This window comes from Ailuropoda melanoleuca, chromosome 3, assembly GCF_002007445.2.
Source record: "Ailuropoda melanoleuca isolate Jingjing chromosome 3, ASM200744v2, whole genome shotgun sequence".
In the NCBI taxonomy this organism is placed as follows: Eukaryota; Metazoa; Chordata; class Mammalia; order Carnivora; family Ursidae; genus Ailuropoda; species Ailuropoda melanoleuca.
The window spans coordinates 140,557,536-140,575,250 of record NC_048220.1 but is presented as its reverse complement, the minus strand read 5'-3'; the positions used below and the strand labels follow the sequence as shown (position 1 = coordinate 140,575,250).

The 17,715-nt window shown below is 43.7% G+C and overlaps 1 protein-coding gene across 8 annotated transcripts in view; it reads right to left on the bottom strand.

The window, feature by feature from the left end:
• The window catches only part of SEMA5A (semaphorin 5A), a 498,547-nt gene that overhangs the window by 102,235 nt on the left and 378,597 nt on the right, over window positions 1-17,715 (bottom strand). For all 8 annotated transcript variants that reach the window (XR_004624352.1, XM_034657090.1, XM_034657091.1 and 5 more), the window contains one exon: window positions 7,168-7,375. Coding sequence is in view for 7 of the 8 variants with exons in the window: in XM_034657090.1 (XP_034512981.1) it covers window positions 7,168-7,375 (208 nt within the window). In the remaining variant the exon portion in view is untranslated. The remainder of the gene's footprint in view (window positions 1-7,167; window positions 7,376-17,715) is intronic.

Sequence of the window (17,715 nt, the reverse complement as noted above, 5' to 3'; positions counted from 1 at the left end):
CTTTAAAAAATATATTTGACCAAGAAAGAGAAAAAAAAATGTATCCATAATCCTATGGCTGTAAAAGCAGACCATGGGATCTCTACAAGATGGTGTTCACAAATGTTCTTTGCTTTTATTGTGTACCTAAATCCAAGTATGTGTTCCTATCGTTGTCGAAGACGGATCTGCCATGAAGCCAAGGAAGCTTGAACTTCTTTACTTCATGACATTCGTTAAGGAGCTGAGACTGGTCCTCGTCATTTTGTATTCATAGTTTTGACATTCTTTTCCTTAGCAAGACCCCCCACCAAATTAGATAAGCTTCAGACCCCACAAAATCTGTATTTCTCCCTATTACAGAACAAACAGTAGTACGGTTTATGTTTCTTAAATTACTAGTCAAGGTTTTGTATGTTCATCTTCTACCCATCACATTTCAACTGTTCATTTTCCAACCTGCCCGAGACCTGGAGGTATTAACTTGTGATTTCACTGAAAAAATAGTACTTCAGCCAAGCCCCTCTTAGAGTGTGCTTTTCATAGTAGTAATTAGATGTTGGTGAATGTACTTTGTCTTATCCTATTTTTTGAAGTTATAATGATGGCATTACACATGCTGCTTTTCTGCTTTTTTTTTTCCAGTTACTATCATATCATGCATATGTCTTCATAATCATCATTTATTGGCTTCAGAATAACCCACAGAGTGAATACTCCATTGAATAAGTATATTATAACCTGGTGATTAATTCTCTCACTATTAGAAATTTAAAATTGGAACACTGGTTGTGATTCAAATATAGCTTAAAAAATAATTGGACAGGGATGTCAGGCTGGAAGATTAGGTCCTAGCACAGTATAGGATCAGATTTTAATGATAAATTGATTTTGGGATAAACTCTAGGGTAGCTCTAAGGTCCTTTGGCTCAAATCCACAATAGATATTCAGGAGATTTTATTTATGCCAGAATTACTCATTAGACTCAGCCCCATGAAGACAGGGTCAGGGATGCCTCATCCGTCACCCTACGCTCAGGGGCTCGCTTGGTGCTTGGCACATACTAAGATCAATAAATACATTGTGAATGAATTAACTAAGGAAAAGTCACAGTCTTTAGAAGCTAATCCAAAGTCAATGCAAACAAAAACTCAAGACATTGAGATTTGGAAAATATTAAATTCATTTCGAAGGGAGAATATTTACTTTGTAAATGGAGTATACGTCAAAACTCCTTCCAAATGTTTATGTGATTCATAATAAATGGCTAAAGTTGTCTTGCTGGAAGCTGGAAGACCTTATGGGGATCCTGTGATTTCTCTCTATACATTACACTTCTCTCATCAGGCAGACGCTGTCTGTAGACAATAGTTAATTAATAAAGGTGCAGACATATTAACTCCACGTTTTGAAACTTTGCTCTTGCAAGCAATAAATGTTCTGCAGTAACCTAATCTCCATACTAATTTTCTTAATGAGTGTTAATTTCTTTAACTAAATGACATTATTACAAGCTAAATGAATTAAGAACAGCCAGACATTCATTCACAAATGGAGCCAATCTCTTTCTTAATGGTTCCATCTTCCCTTCCAGTTTTATAAAGCAAAACTTAAAAGACACGTCTCCTCTGTTTTATATCTAGACTATGATTCTCCCAGATTCCAGCTTTTCTTCTCTCCACAATTAGTTCTTATAATAAAGCAAAAATGAAACAACAAACACCTAAGGCCCAGCGGCATTTGATCCTTTAGCTAATGTTTTCTATCACTACACTTTTCTGTAAAGGGAGTTTTACTGTTTCCTGAGAATTAGGTTTACTTTATAGATCGTGAAGTGAAATAGCAGAGAGGGGAAAGGTAGTGTCCATTTGTAAATGTGATAAATGTTTACTGACCCTGTCTTGGGCTGGGCACCATACCGGAGGCTGCACAGACCTGGAAAGACAATGCCCAAATTTTGGCTCATGGTCTGATGGGCTGAATGAAACATGGCCTGGCATGCAGTGCTCAGAATTCTAGTTTCTAACATAACATAATAAAAAATTATTACAAAGTGGAAAAAAAAAAAGGAATTCTAGTTTCTGTTCTAGGCCTGATGATTCTCAGGACATTCTTTCTCCGATTCAGACCAATCCCTCATCTATACAATGTTGACTCTATAACCTGAGAGGTTTACCTCACCTCATAATTGTGGTGGGTATCAAAAAATAAAGAATATGTAAGTGTCTGAAGAGAAGAAAATGCCATGCTATTCCGAAAATAGTAAGGTATAGAGTCAATTCATATAATTTAATAATTAATGTCATACATTTAACACCTAATTTTATAAATCAGAGTTTATGATGACTGAAGGTAACCTTCATTCATTCAAAGGCATATATGATAAAATTTGAATTCAGGAGCCAGCAAGGGAGAGCCCGTGGGCCAAGTCCAGACTGCCACCTCAAGTTTTACCGAAACACACTGTAGGGCAATGTTCTGCCCTGGCACCCTGGTGACCTAACCACAGCTGACCTAACTTTGGCAGAACGCTGAGAGATCTCCCCAATCATGGCGCATGGGAGGACTCTGAGGAGCTGTTACAAGGCCATTTCCCTCCCACCACCCTATGTCCAGAGGCTGTTATGAGATCATTTCTCATCGCCTCCCAGGTTCTGATGAGGTGGAAGGCCTTCTGCCCTCCACCCTCACCCCCACTACGGTACAGCTACAGGCTGTGAGGCCGCTAAGCTGCAGCAGAGCCGGCTGCTCAGCAACATGGCGCCCTAGCTCTATGCTGCGTGTTTTGGCGTCCTCTTGTGGGACAAGGGGCATGGGCAGCTAACACTTTTGCTCTTACATTTGTTGTCTGTTTAAGTAATAAAGTGTCTGCACCTAAAAGTGAATTGTCCCTTTGCCTGACGAATCTGTTCCGTAACCCCTGCCAACACACAGCCACACGCATTCATTACGGTCTGTGGCTGCTCCCATGCTACAAAGATGGAGTGAGTAGCCGCAACAGAGACCGCGTAGTCTGGGAAGCCCGAAACATCTTCTATCTGGTTCTTTACAGAGGCAGTTTGCTGACCCACTGATCTAATTACTGTACAATCCATAAGCTGATTTTAAGTCTGAATCAAAAGCTTTCCTGGGAGCCTCGGTGGCTCAGTCGGTTAAGCATATGCCTTCAGCTCAGGTCACAATCCCAGGGTCCTGGGATCGGGTCCCACATCGGGCTCCCTGCTCCGTGGGGAGCCTGCTTCTCCCTCTGCCTTCCTCCCTCTCTCTCTGTTTCTCATGCATAAATAAACAAAATCTTAAAAAAAAAAAAAAAAGCCTTCCCATCATTATTTGCCCTTTCTGAGGCTGAAGGACCTCAACCAGTTGGACCAGTTGGAAGGCTACCCTATTTCCTGGGGAAGGGTAATAGCCCAGATCATGTGATCATTCCTTCCATCCTCAAGGAGTGAGATGGGGACTCTATCAGCTGCTGCCCAGAGTCTGCTTTCCTTCAAGGGGCAGGTTATGACTTTACATTCATATTTCCATCAGGCAGGAATTAAGGCAGTGCAAGTCTTGGCCACTCCAACCTTTGCATCTCTGTAGAGATCTCTCCCCACTTTAAAGGCCTCATGCTGCTTTTGGGGAGTCCTGACCCTGTGCCACGTGCATCTGATGTGGTCCGTGGGATGGCATCCGCTTACCTACCTTCCACTGTCAGATGCAGTACCGACATCTGGGCCTGTCAAGATCCCCACGTTCCTCAAAATTCAGTAAATGGCAACTTACTTTATGAAACAAATACATATATATGGTAAATAAGTCCTGGAGTACAAAAGGAGATACCAGGAAAGGGAAAGTGTGTCTTGAACTTTATACCCCCAGAGGTAACCACCCATTCTGATGAGTTAGACTTACCATTCACATAATTTTCCCACACTATTCATGAAATAGTTATGCCAAAAATGCCAAAATTAAAACAAAATCTTTTCAGTCATTTTTTGAGGTCACACGTGACTAAAATCTATTTTTTAAATATTGTTCTTCCAAAATAACTTTGCAAGGGAAATGGCTATGTCTAGTTAAAAGCACAGTGCTGTTTGTTGCAAGTTACAATGTGTGCACAGCATGAAATGCACACACAAGCATTTTTTTCAGCCTCCCCTGAGGCTCTGGGATCATTTCCAGAACTGTAGAATAACAAAGAGGGTATCAGACCTCCTTCTGGCGTGTTGGGTGTAGCCTGGTAGCAAGCATCATAAACAGAAATAATGGGAAGAGGCCAGGCTAGTCATCAGTGGACACACCCCACTTCTGCCTGTCCTCGGGCTCACCAGCTCTGGCTCTCAGAGACCCACATGGTCAGGGTCATGGCGAAGCTCGTCCCCATCCCCACTGACACCTGACCCCTGGGCTGATGTCTACATCAGGGACAGCACAGTGAACCAAAGAGAAAGCCTGGGCCTTGGAGACAGAGTCTAACCCTGAATCCGGGTTTCATGTTGCACCAGGTATGTGACCTTGGGCAGGATCCAAACATCTGAGCCATCATCTCCTCATCTAGAAATGGAGATGATGGGTGACTTGACCTCAGGGTGTAGTGGGGACAGGAAATGATGGTAGCAGGTGGCACAGAGTCAGATATGTGAAAGAAACTCATAGGACTGTATCAACTGTTATCGTTTATAAACATCTTAACAGACATCAAACTGTGTATGGCCTTTGAAAAATGGATCTTAAAAATTATTTTTTTAAATGTGAATATGATTTGGAAGGAGACAGGTATCTTAGTGAAGCTCAGTTTCTCCTGTTAAACATTACAAACTCATTTCCAAAATCAATTTTTCTAATAAGGAATGAAATTACTTATATTCTACTATGGAAAGTATATTTAACAAAGAAATTACTTCTCAGTTGTTAACTGTTACCCTGTTCCTATTCAGTGTACTTCTTCAGTCATATTTTTAAAAAATTAAAATTGCTGTTGTCAAAAAAAAATCTTTCCCCATAATTCATCAAAAAAATCTGGTCACGTAGATATTCCTTTCTAAAAAACGGATACTTTTCTCCAGTTCGTGTTAATAAGGGAGGTTTTCTTGTCTTTCTATAGGAAAACGATGGCAAAGAAACATAATGGAAAGAATCCACAGAAACGCTGAGGTTTAAGTCTTCAGATTTTCTTTCCTCAAATGGAATACCTGAGGGTCACACACAGTCTAACCCTTTCTGAGTGTGGGGACACGGGAGACCACAGTACATCAGTTTACAATAAAGTTCTAATCTCTCGAGGCTTTCCTCTGAGCGGGTGGACAAGTAAATAGCAGGGAGATTCAGCTCTGGATATAAGTGTATAATCTTCTCCTCCCAGAAGCGTGATGAAGACAGACAAGTGGCCTCATTCTCCTTGCAGGAATAAAGGGGAACTCTGAGCACCTCCGGGCTTCTGTGCCTGGTGGCGGCCAGTTCCTGTGGCTTCCTGATTGGGCTCCATGTGCCACTGTGCAGGAGATGAGGTGGGCACCGTGACACCTCGCTTCTCCGATGTGATGCAGGAGCTAGCTTTTCAGGTCACGCTCGCAAGGAGCTGGGCTACTGTAACCCTGACTCAGTGAGACAAAGCACCAGGAGAAGGATAAATTGACTCCTGCTTTGCAAGCCACGAACTCTCATGCTGGCCCCACAAACTCCCCACGGACAGCACAGGCATGTGTCTTCCTGCGTGTTATCCTGCGTCACGGCCCCCAAAAGTCCACTACAACTCAGAGCTCGCTGAGCTGTGGCTGGAAGACCAGGGCCCTTCCGGGGGCATTCCAACTTGTGACATGCTTGTTGGCAAGACCCCAAGCCTCCCTGTCACCCACTGACCATCAGCAACTAGGCAGAATCATTCCTGCACTAGGTCAGTCTTGTAGGGAACACAAACAGAACAAATTTCAAGCAGCCATCGGTCAACTTTAGGAAAAGGTGTTATATAAAAGATAGTTGCTGATAAATACCACTCTTTGTTATTACTGCTCACCACAGCGTCATTGTTAGGATGAAAGTCCCTTACATTATTCCTCATCACCTGATACCAAAGGAGGCACCATATAATATACTTCATTTATGTAGAACTATCTAGAAGGGGATATTGTAATGATTTTTATCATAGGTAAAAACCTTCCTTCTACAAGAGAATGCCCACTTCACAGACTGCTTTAAATTTTAAACTATATGCACCATCCCTGTTTGATTCTATAGCAATTCGCATGTGTTAGATGAGAAAGTAAGGTCTAAAATACTTTAGTGACCAACCAGGTCAAGAAATAGTACGTGCAGTCTATCACGTGACTGCCAGTCTCTGAGCCCCAAAGCTTAGGCCGTGGGGCACCTTGTTTGAGAAAAAATGACCTGTGAATGGTATCTGTGAGTGATATACCTAAACAGTCCATTTCTATACCAAATCTGCCCTTATGCACCACACTGGAGGATGGAGTTACTGAGATCACAGATCCCTAAGAACATCTGAAATTATGATTTTCCCAAGAGCAATATTTTGTTGGGGGTCAGAGCACTTGTGCAATATTCTAACATTCAAGTGCTGGTCAAGTGTATAGTGTGTACTCAGTTTCCAGAGCACCTGGACCTGCACTTTCCCAAACTGAGCTTTGAAGTCCACTGTGGTCCACAGAGGACACCCCATGGCCAATGAGAACTGAGTAGGGGTGAGGGAAGGTGATGATACTTGGGGTGCCCTGCACCTGCAGGGCTTCCTTGTTCCTCCCTCTTCCCATGCCCATAGGGTCCTGGAGCCTCAGAAGAGAGGCAGTGTCCCAAGAGAGCTGGCGCTGAGGACAGGACTGCGAGGACTGCCCCAGGGAGGGGATGCCACATCGCTCCTTCTCAGGGGATGAGCTCTGGGTGGAGAGGATGCACCTCATATTACTTTCTGTCTGCTCTGTACAAATTTTACACATACTCCTGTAAAGATATACAGATTAATGCAGGAACACCAAATAGCAGCATTATCACTGAGTATTATCATGCACCAGAGTTTAACCCTGACAACTGTTTACAGTTGTCATAGAGTGGCTCCTCCTCTGTAGATACTGGTGGGTTATTCTCATCACAGGAAATGACTTTGCATCAAAAATCTGCACCCTGGGATTCAGGGCTCACAAGAATCTTAAGGTCCTGATAAACCCCATAAACCGCCGGGGTTGCCCTACCTGCGGGTGCGGTAGAACGGGCACCTCTTCAGCAGGATCTTGGCCACGTGCTCCTGCAGGCCCACAAACAGGGCGCTCTGGCTGTGGAGGATCTCCAGGCTCTGGATGTGCTCCCCCCGCCGCTCGGGGAAGAGCTCGATCTCCTCCAGCAAACAGCCGCTGGCATCCGGAGACAGGGGCGCCCGCACTTTTTTAATGGTGCCATAACCTGTGAGGGCAACAGGGAAGGAAGAAAACGGAAATAAGGTGAGCAGGTCTCGCCAGCCACTCATCCCCTAAGCAGCCATGCTTCTCCAGCCTGGCTGCACACAGAATCACCCGAGGACCTTTTAAAATTGCTGACACCCGAATCCTACCCTAGGCCTGTCCAATGGTCAGCGCTGGAGGTGGGGCAGGTGCCAGCATCTGCGACAGGGCGAGCACGCAGCCGGAGACGAGAACCTCTCAGCTACCATGTGCCTCACCCAGTTCCAAGTCCAGACACCCAGAGCTCAGTAAAGCTTCCCGAGGCTCAAAGTACCCAGCTTGGCTCCATCCCAGGGAAAACATCAGAGGGGCGGAGTCATCAGCGGACTATCTTGGAGTCCTAGTGTCAGAAAGAGGTGCTGACTTTGCCACCCCTCCAGGGCAGACACCACATGATGGGCACCTGCAGGCATGCAGGACAGCGAAGGCTGCACCTTGTCCTTTGTGCCTCGGAAGTTCATCCTTCTCTGTCTCTCTTCCTCCTCTGTCTAGAATGCCTCCTTCCTCTTTCTCTCGAATGCATGTTCTTTGGGATGCCCTTCTCTGTCTCAAAGTCCTGAATTCTTCTCTCCCATACAGGTGAACGTCTGGTCCCAGGCTGGTCTCCTCCCTGCCCTGGGATTTCCGCTCACCGCGTGTTTGTACTCACTTACATATAAGCACGGCTGTAAGCATGGCCTCTGAACTAGGCATTTCCTCAGACTGGCTGTGAAGAGCACAGAGAAGAGTCTTCAGCCAGTGAGAGGCACAGCATGGCCAACGCCATGTGTCAGGGACGCACCTGAAACACACGCTAATGTCCCCAGTGCACTAGGGCGAGGCCCTTGCTGCCAACCTACAAACTGAGGGCAAGACACCAAACCCAGGAGGAGCGCCTCCTAAAGCCATCATCTAGCTCCTCCAATCGACGCTTGAGAAACCTGAGTCCTAAAACTACAATTCTCATCCTGTCAATACAGAGGAGGCCAAGGAGTCATTCCAAAACCAGAATTAAATCAAGAACCTTTGGCTTCGAGGCTCCCTATCAATCCATAAATCTCAAGACTTTGGACAGGAACATGTTTCAGCTTTCCATGCCTAATGGAAGTATTCAGAGACCCAGAATGTTTCATTTCAGGAGAAAAATACATGCACAGACATATATTATCCCGAATTTATTTTTAAAAGTATATCTGAACCACATCTCCAGTGAATACTTACTGATTATGAATTGACTTCATAATAATGTATGCAGTATTAGGAAACCAGTATTAGTAAATGGAAGCTGCCACTTCCGTCTGCTGGCTGGGTAAATGTGTTACTTTTGAGACACTTCAAGCATAAACAGAATTATGCTATATGTTGGGAAGATGAAAAACGTAGTGCTTGTCTTTGAGGAAAGTGTATGTGTGTGCGCAAGTGTGTGTGTGTGTGTGTGTGTGTGAGAGAGAGAGAGAGAGAGAGAGAGAGCCTATACGGCAGGCAGCAGACATTCTAACAAATGAACACCTCACAGATTTAAGCGTGCAAGAAAATTTGTATGTCTTCACTACAAAAGCCAACCTAATTTGGACTTGGTGACCACAGATCCCAGCTGGTGGGTAATTCAAGTTCAGTGATTCGGGGGTCTTCCTGCCCTGCAGAGAGCCAAGCATCAACAAACAGGCAAGCACCAAGCCATGACGGGGACAAGATGGGAGCTTCAGGGAAGGTGACTTCAGTGCAGATGTCTCAGGCACAACACCCTGAGAGGAGGTCCCCAGCCAGCAGACGGAAGTGCCAGCCTTCCTGTGGAGCAGTGCCACGCACAGAGCCCTGGTCACCCTTAGGGACACTGTGACAACAGAAGTCATTGTCTGAGCGAGAGGACAGGAGGGGGAGCCAGGAACTGCCACCACTCAGTGGGCAGCAAGGCTCGCATGACGGCTTAAGTGAGAGACCCTTGCGATGAAATAAGGACATTTTCAAACAAAGCAGGGATGGGGGTGGGGGCAGGGCAGGGGGAGAGCAGATGTGAGTCCAGCAGGAAAATCATCATCTTTGAACTACTGGCACACTATATTCATGGGAAATATGGGGTACAGAACAAAATGCTCTTCAACAGTTGAACAAAGACCTTGATGTTTATTATTTATATGCTGATGGATTGCTAGTCTGAGAAACCTACCCAAATGAATACTAGTTCAACTGTCAACATGCTTACAAGCATGTCAAATTGTTAAGCAACTGAAGGGAAAAACAGATTTTAAAAGATATTTAATCGCCTGATTTAAAAGAAAGCCAGCATTGATCAAAACATTGCAACACATCCTTGCGCATGCCGTGTACTGCTTTCCAGCAGACTGGATGGAACACAACTGTGGGCTTAGCATTTCAGACAACAGAATTCAGCTTGGATTCATGTGCTCGTCCACCATCTGAGTCTCTGCTGGGACTCCCCTCTCTGCAGTGACTGGTCATGAGAGGAGCCTCTCGAAGCTCCCCCTGCCTTTGGCACCAGGACCAGCCCATGCAGACCCGAGGTGACCTTGTAGGAGCCTCTGTTTCAGTGAAGCTTTTCCTTTTCCGGCCCCTGCCTTGGAATACCTTCCTTGCCTGGATGCCTCCAGAAGACTCGTTCTACTCTCCTGTGTCTGAAGTGAGCATCAGGACCCACACGTGGCCATGGGGCAGACCCTCTACATGAGATGCCACCATGGTCCCAAGTCACCCGAGGGCTCCCTCCCACCTCCGCCTCTCTGTGCGGTAGTTACAGGGGCACCTGCAGCTCTGAGAGCTCGGGAGGGGCCCCAGCACATATAGGCTCTTTGCCTGAAGGGGCCGCCCAGCCACTTTGCTCTGACTGCTGTCCTTGTGTCCTTGCTTTGACAACTGGGGGGTCTCCTCTGTGCCCCTGCACACAACCTCAGGTAGACACTTCCTCCCGGGGCATCTGTGATGCCCAGGTCAGGGCATTCTTTCACCGTTCCTCTTTTGCCCTCCCTCTCTGCCTGCAGAGGAAGCCCTCTCTTGGGAGCCCAATTAGGTCTTGTTCTTCTCATTTTCAGAGCCACTTACTTCCATTTTTTAATAATATTTTTAAAAGATTTTATTTATTTATCTGAGAGAGAGAGAGCACTTGAGAGAGCATAAGCAGGGGGAGCTGCAGAGGGAGAGGGAGAAGCAGCTCCCCCCGCCCCCGGGCAGGGAGACTGATCCAGGGCTCAATCCCAGGACCCTGGAATCATGACCCGAGCCAAAGGCAGATGCTTAACCGACTGAGCCACTCAGGCTTCTTTTCATTTTTTAAGTGAATGATTGAGCATCATAGTTGTATTCCAAATTTTTTTTTTTACTGAGGCATGGAACACTGTGTAAGTTTAAGGCACACACATGCTGATCTGATACATTTAACCATTGCAATATGATTGCACAGCATCACCTGACACTTCTATCCTGTCACCAAGTTTTGCTACAAACAGATACATTTTGAACTACGAAATACCCTTGGAATTCCAAGGAATCTATTTCTCCTTGAAGTACATTAAAACAAAGAAAAATAAAGCCCGAGTAATCCTGCGTTTCAGAAAAGAGAAGGGACGGGTTGAAGGAATGACATTTCTGAATCCCACGACACTAACATGACACCACTATTTTAAGCAGTTTAATCAGGGATTCTAGAATCCCCACCAGCCACCACTGGCTTGGGAGGTGGCCAATTGACCTTTTATGCTCCCTCAAGTTCCAGTGGAATGTTTTCTCCCAGTTACTCGACGTCTGGTTGAAACACTTTCTCTGGAACTAGGATCTGGCAAAGGCATTCGTCTCTTTCTGTGGCAGAAAAGCAGAGCCTGCCCATAAAAGAGATGAGTGGGCAAACATCGATTTCGTTCAAAAAAACAGTAGGACCCTGGTCGGTCCCAGAAAGCGCTTAACTTTTTGTTGTTGTTTCTGCTTTATAACATTTATCAGAGTTTAATTACTCATTTACTTGTTTTGTGGCTTCTATGCTTGACCTGAAGAGCCAGGGGGCAGACACTATGTCAGTCCTGCGCTCTGATGTATGCACGGTGGCCGTTGCTACTGCCTCTAGAGATTAATAAACACACACTGGGTGAGAGACTCACCGACCAGTGAGGAACAAAAAGGGAAAAAGAAGGAATGGGAACAGGAACGTCATTATCATCTGTGCATTTGCTAGAAAACGTCCTGGTTAATATCCTTCCCATCATGGTCTTCAACGAGAGGTATGTCATGAGTCGATGTGAAGGTAAAACAAGACATGTCGCTTCCCTACTATGCATGGATTTCAGCTCAAAGTGTCATACACTACACAGCCGCGGCTGAGATCATTCTAATTGGTTTCATCTGATAAAATATTAACTCTGAACATTTGCCATTAAAAATAAAACCATATATACTTCCCATACACTAAAAATTCAATACTCTACTCAAAGTGAGTTGCAGAGGGAAAACAGAACAAAAGACGCCAGTGTCAAAAATTCAGAAATAACAGAAGTAAAACCAATGATTCATCGATGTAGCAATTAGCAAACGTTCACTGTGCACACACCAAAAGGACAGTGTGCAACCGAGAGCACTCGGACCATTACGTGGAAGGAGGCTCAGGGATATGATGTTTTAGAGCAGCTTATGTCACGGGAAGCCAGTGACTTTATTCTTCATGGTGATTGGTTATAATACTAGAATTTTCTTAAATAAAAGGCAATTCGTTAGTGGTTGCCTCACATCAACCTTGGGACACAGCTCAAGTTTTTCCTATGATTTTCAGAGGGATGAGCAAGAAATGACCCAGGACAAGTCAGCCTTGCAGAAGAAGCAGATTACTTTCCATTTGTATGACTAACCTAGTTTTGTCTGCTCAGGGCCTTTCAAGATTAGTTTCCATTTGTTTTGTTTTGTTTTATTGTAACAGAAGAACTACATACATCTTTCTCAATCGTTCTTTAAAATTCTGATGATTAGCAAGAAGAGAAGAGTTTGGCACTTTCTGTCAACTGTGTTTCAGGTCCCCCAGGAGCTAACAGCAGACACACGAGACTGGGGCAGCTTCAGTACAAACTCGCCTAACAGCTGCTTTGTCTTCAAAGTGTCAACTACTAAGTCTGTCGTGGACGCAAATGTGAGACTCATATTTTTGTAGCTTATCTCTCCAATTGAAAACCAGGTGCGCTGTGGAAGAGACAGAGATACTGCAAGATTTTTAAGACTGATCAAAGCTGATAGTATGGTTGTTATTTGAAAGACATGAATAGTTGTAATCACATGGACATTTCATTCTCTGTTGTACTGAGTAACTTATACTGGCCTTATTTCAGCAGGACAAGCAATATGTTTATACCCTAGGGGGTTACCAGATTAAATAAAGGCTGTCCACTTAAATTTAAATTTTAGATAAATCGTGAATTTTTTTAATAGTAGTATGTCCTAGTGAGTAGTATTAATATTTATCTGAAGCTGAAATTTAATTTGACATCCTATATTTTATTTGCTAAATCTGGCAACCCTAATACACCCACATTTCATCTGATCATCTCAGCAAGCTAGTTAAGATGTAGCAAATTCAGCTGACCCTTGATTAGCATGGGTTTGAACTGAGTAGTTTCAATTACATGTGAATTTTTTTCAATAACTACAGTGCAATACTGTAAATTTATTTTCTCTCCCTTATGATTTTTTTTAAGATGTTATTTATTTACTTGGCAGAGAGAGGGAGCAAGAGAGCATAGGCAGGGGGAGTGGCAGAGGGAGCAGAAGAAACAGGCTCTCCACTGAGCAGGGAGCCTGATCTGGGACTCGATCCCAGGACCCCAGGATCATGACCTGAGCTGAAGGCAGACGCTTAACTGAATGAGCCATCCAGGTGCCCCGCTTATGATTTTTTTAACAACATTTTCTTTTCTCCAACTTACTTTATTATAAGAATACAATATGTGTTAATGGTTGTCTAGGTCATCGGTAAGGCTTCCAGGCAACGGCAGGCTCTAAGTAGTTAAGTTTGTGGGAAGTCAAAAGTCATACACAAGTTTGCAAATGTGCAGAGTGTGGGCACCCTTAGCCCACTGTTATCCAAGGGTCAAGTGTACATGTGCAATTATTCTCACTTCATAGATGAGAAAGTTGAGTTTCAGAGAGCAGAAGAATTGAGAAATCTTTCTGATAAGCTGCACTTTCCTGTAAGGGATCCAGACATGAAATTGGTGTTCACTTCAGTGCTAATGAATGGGGATCAAAGATGGTAACAAGGAATTCCAAAGTAAACGTTAATTCAAAAGCTACTGTTGAGGGAGCAGTGCCGTGCATAGGAAGAGGTAGTTTTGCAGAAATTGTTGGCATTCCCTGTTCATTCCATGAACTCGGCTAAGAGTCATAATACTTAAGCAGTTGGGAGGTAACAAGAAGGAAATCGACACTCTGATCCAAGGGGAGCTGCCATCTGTTGCCCACGCGGAGGACACGCACAGTGGGCACCTGCTTCAGAAGGCATGTGGTCCCCTGGTCACCGGGACCACACTCACCTCTCCTATGTACCACGCAGATGCAGACAGAGTCGGGCAAACACAATGACGGACGTCCCAGCTCCTGCACGCCGTCTGTCTAGTGAGGCATGCAGAGCCAAATTCAAATACATGCCTGCAGATGGGCAGAAGCTGTACAGACACTTAGAAAGTGGTATTTCTGAGAAAAACGAAAGAGACAACTACCCCAAGAAACAAGGACCATGCAAGGCACCGTCACCAGACCAGAACTCACACAAAGGGCTTCACTAACATGCTTGCCAGTGGTAAGAGAACTCTCCGGGGCATAAGTCATCAGAATGCACATCCAAACAGTTCTTGATATTGACTTTTGTTGGTGACTAATGAAGTCACGGAAGACAAGACTCAGATGGCAGGTAGAAAACGCAGAGGTAAAGCTGGATTATGATAATCACAGAGAAAGTCATTTCAACCTCAATATTCTGAGCCTTAGGAAAATTACCAGAGGACAAAGCAAAGGTGGCAAATAAAACGGTTTAAAAGTTGGAACATCATCACATGAAGGAGTAATCAATTCAATTTTAAAATGAATGAGGGACTGCTGGGGGAAAATATGTATGTAAAATTTATCAAAAGACTAAAGTGTCACTTGAAAAGTATATAAAGAAATTCCCCCCAAAATGACAGCCACAAGAAATGATCCATGAAACCCTGAATCTTGCCCCCCCAACCTCTACCCTACAAGAAAATGTCCCACAGCAGATGAGCTACTGAGCACACCATGGGAAGAGTAAATAAAATGAGAACAAAAATGAGCAAAAAGAAAGGTGTTTTTTAGCAGGAAATTAACAAGTATTTTGGTTTCAGTCAAAAAAACAAAAAACCACTCTTAGAGTAGGGTGTGGCAGTAAAGAGAGCTTCCAGGACCAATTCCTAGTGCATTTCCTGGGGGACAGGATGATTTGCTCATGGCACGTGGGGAAGCAGCAACAATGATTAAAATCCACAAAACCTTTGAGAGCACTTATGCCTGCTGGTGGGGGCTGACAGAGTTTGTCTGGACCAGCACCATCCAATGGAAATATATTACAATCCATGGAATTTTAAATTTTTCTAGCATCTACATTAAAAAAGAAAAAGCAAACAGGGAAACAGGTGAATTAATTTTTATTATCTATTTTTATTTCACCCAATGTACCCAAAATATTATAAGATGTAAAATTATCATATGTAATTAATATAATATTGAGATATTTTCTTTTTCTTTTAATACTAAGTCTTGGAAATCCAGTTTCAATTCAGACTAGCCACACTTGAGGTGTCTAGTAGCCCCCTGAGGCTACAGCTATAGTATTGGACAGCCTGGAGATGCACAGAGCTGTCCTTGGTGCTGCCCTGGAGAGCCAGCTGTCCACCTGCCTCCACAAAACACAGGCAGTAAGTTCATGAGGGTTCACTTCACCAGGAACATGACAAGCTTCATTGGACTGCATTACACATTTTAAAACTTGCCATATGATTTCTCTTGAATAAAGTGTTCCCCTCCGTACCAGTGCACTAGTCCAATTGTTTCCTACTGCAGGAAAAATAACCCAGGTCCCTCAAGGTTAACTAAGAGCTCATGATTATCTAGCTAGTGAGTGCAGCCTTGGGACTAAGCCTGGCCCACACTCCTCATCTCCCCATTTGGCATCGTCCTCTGACAGTCTGCCTACAGGCAAGTGACAGATGTCCTGTGAGAGAGAATTCAATCATTGTCAGATCATTTCAGAAACTTATGGATTGCCACAAAGCAATCATAACTATTAGAGAAGGTTCCTTCCTGTTCTTTGTCTGCTCTGTAGAGTTTTCCTTTTAAGTAGAGCTCAAGCTAGTCCCTATTCTTCTGTGAATGGTAGTTTCTGAGAAAAGTATCACTTTTCTGAGAAAACGAATGATCCTGAACACCTCCCAAACAGAAAGGGTTAGGGTGACATGATCTTTTACCATCCTCAGTGTGAACAATCAACATGTTACCGTTAAAAAGAAGAAAAAATAAAGTAACCAAAATTATGCTAACAAGGAAAGAGAAGTACAGGTGTATAGCTTGCTGTATAAATAGGAAAATACAGACCACCTTTTCTTTCCTAATTCAGTTCATTTTCTGAATCCATCAAGACAAGTCCATGGGGACAATATGATAGATCCTATTGGAAGGTTCACCTCTAATTGCAAATGGTCTATCATCACTATGTTTTCTGAATGAAAATTCCAAATGGTCACAGGACATTAGAGATGGAGGGGAGGTACAACATTGTTTTGGATTTTGCTGGCAAAAAAAAGCAAAACCCAGAAAAGTTAAATGAGTGCCAAAGTTCACACTCTTGGGCCAGAATTTAGATCCTCTTCTCACCTCTTCTTAACAATCAAGTGCTGGTAATTTATTTTTTAAAAGTATGGAAGAGGTAATACGCAATCCTCATAATAGTGCTCATGAGTTCCTGAAAGATCAGAGGGACTGATAAAGGATGTATAGAGCAATAGTTGTTCATCAAGACAAAGATGAAGCTATGATTGATGGACATGTGCTTATCTTACCATAGAATTCACTAGACAGGTAAGTATGTATAAGTGGTGCCAGGCCCAGAAGTGACCTGACTTCTCTATCAGGCTTGGGGCTTTCACTTCCAAGAGCTCAGGAAGCAAACAACAGAATAATCTGATGAAAAAAAATGCTTCCTATTTCAGTGCTATCTTTAAAATAAGAGGACTTAAGGGGAGAAAAGATATTTATTTTTTTAATTAATTAACTAATTAATTTTTTGGCAGGCTCCAAGGCCAAGGTGGAGCCAAACACAGGGCCTAAACTCACAACCCTGAGATCAAGACCTGAGCTGAGAAGCTGAGATCAAGAGTTGGATGCTTAACCGACTTAGCCACTGAGGTACCCCCAAAGATATTTAAACAAAAAAGCTTACAATAAAAATAAGACCCTTAAACCAGCATCTGCTGTATGTAATGTTAGCTCTATGTAATGTAAACTCTATTATACATCATTCAGTTATTACTGGTTGAAAATTCGCCATATTTTTAACTTTGGAGGTGAATAGCTGATATTTTTCTAATTTTCAGTTTCCACTTTGCTTACTAATATGGACTGAATTGTTTTAATGAGATTCAATTTTGCATCTTGATAGAGATGGCTAAGTATAACAATCTCTCATTTGTTATGAAAATAAGCCTTATAATAAGATAGGGAGTATTATGGGCTAAAATGTGTACCCTCAAAATTCATGTTGAAGTCCTAATTCCTAGTATCTCAGAATGTGACTGTATTTGGAGATAGGGCCATTAAGTAATGAACACAAAACAAGATCATATGGGTGGTCCCTTACCCATATGACTGGTGTCCTTACAAGAAGAGAAAATTAGGATGCAGACAGGTGCACCCCCATGTGGGGACACATCAGGATGATGGCCATCTGCATACCAAAGGGAGGGGCTTCAGAAAAAAAAAAAAACTTTGCTAACACCTTGACCTTGGACTTCTACCTCCAGAAGTAAGTGGGAAGTACGTTTCTGTTGTTTAACCCACCTAGTCTCTGGAACCTGTGATCTCTGTGATGGTGCTCTAGCAAGCTAGCACATGGACACCATGTCAAGAATAGGAAATACGGGGGGCGCCTGGGTGGCTCAGTCGTTAAGCGTCTGCCTTCGGCTCAGGGTGTGATCCCAGAGTCCTGGGATCGAGCCCCGCGTTGGGCTCCCTGCTCCCCTGGGAGCCTGCTTCTTCCTCTCCCACGCCCCCGCTTGTGTTCCCACTCTCGCTGTCTTTCTCTCTCTCTGTCAAATAAATAAAAAATAA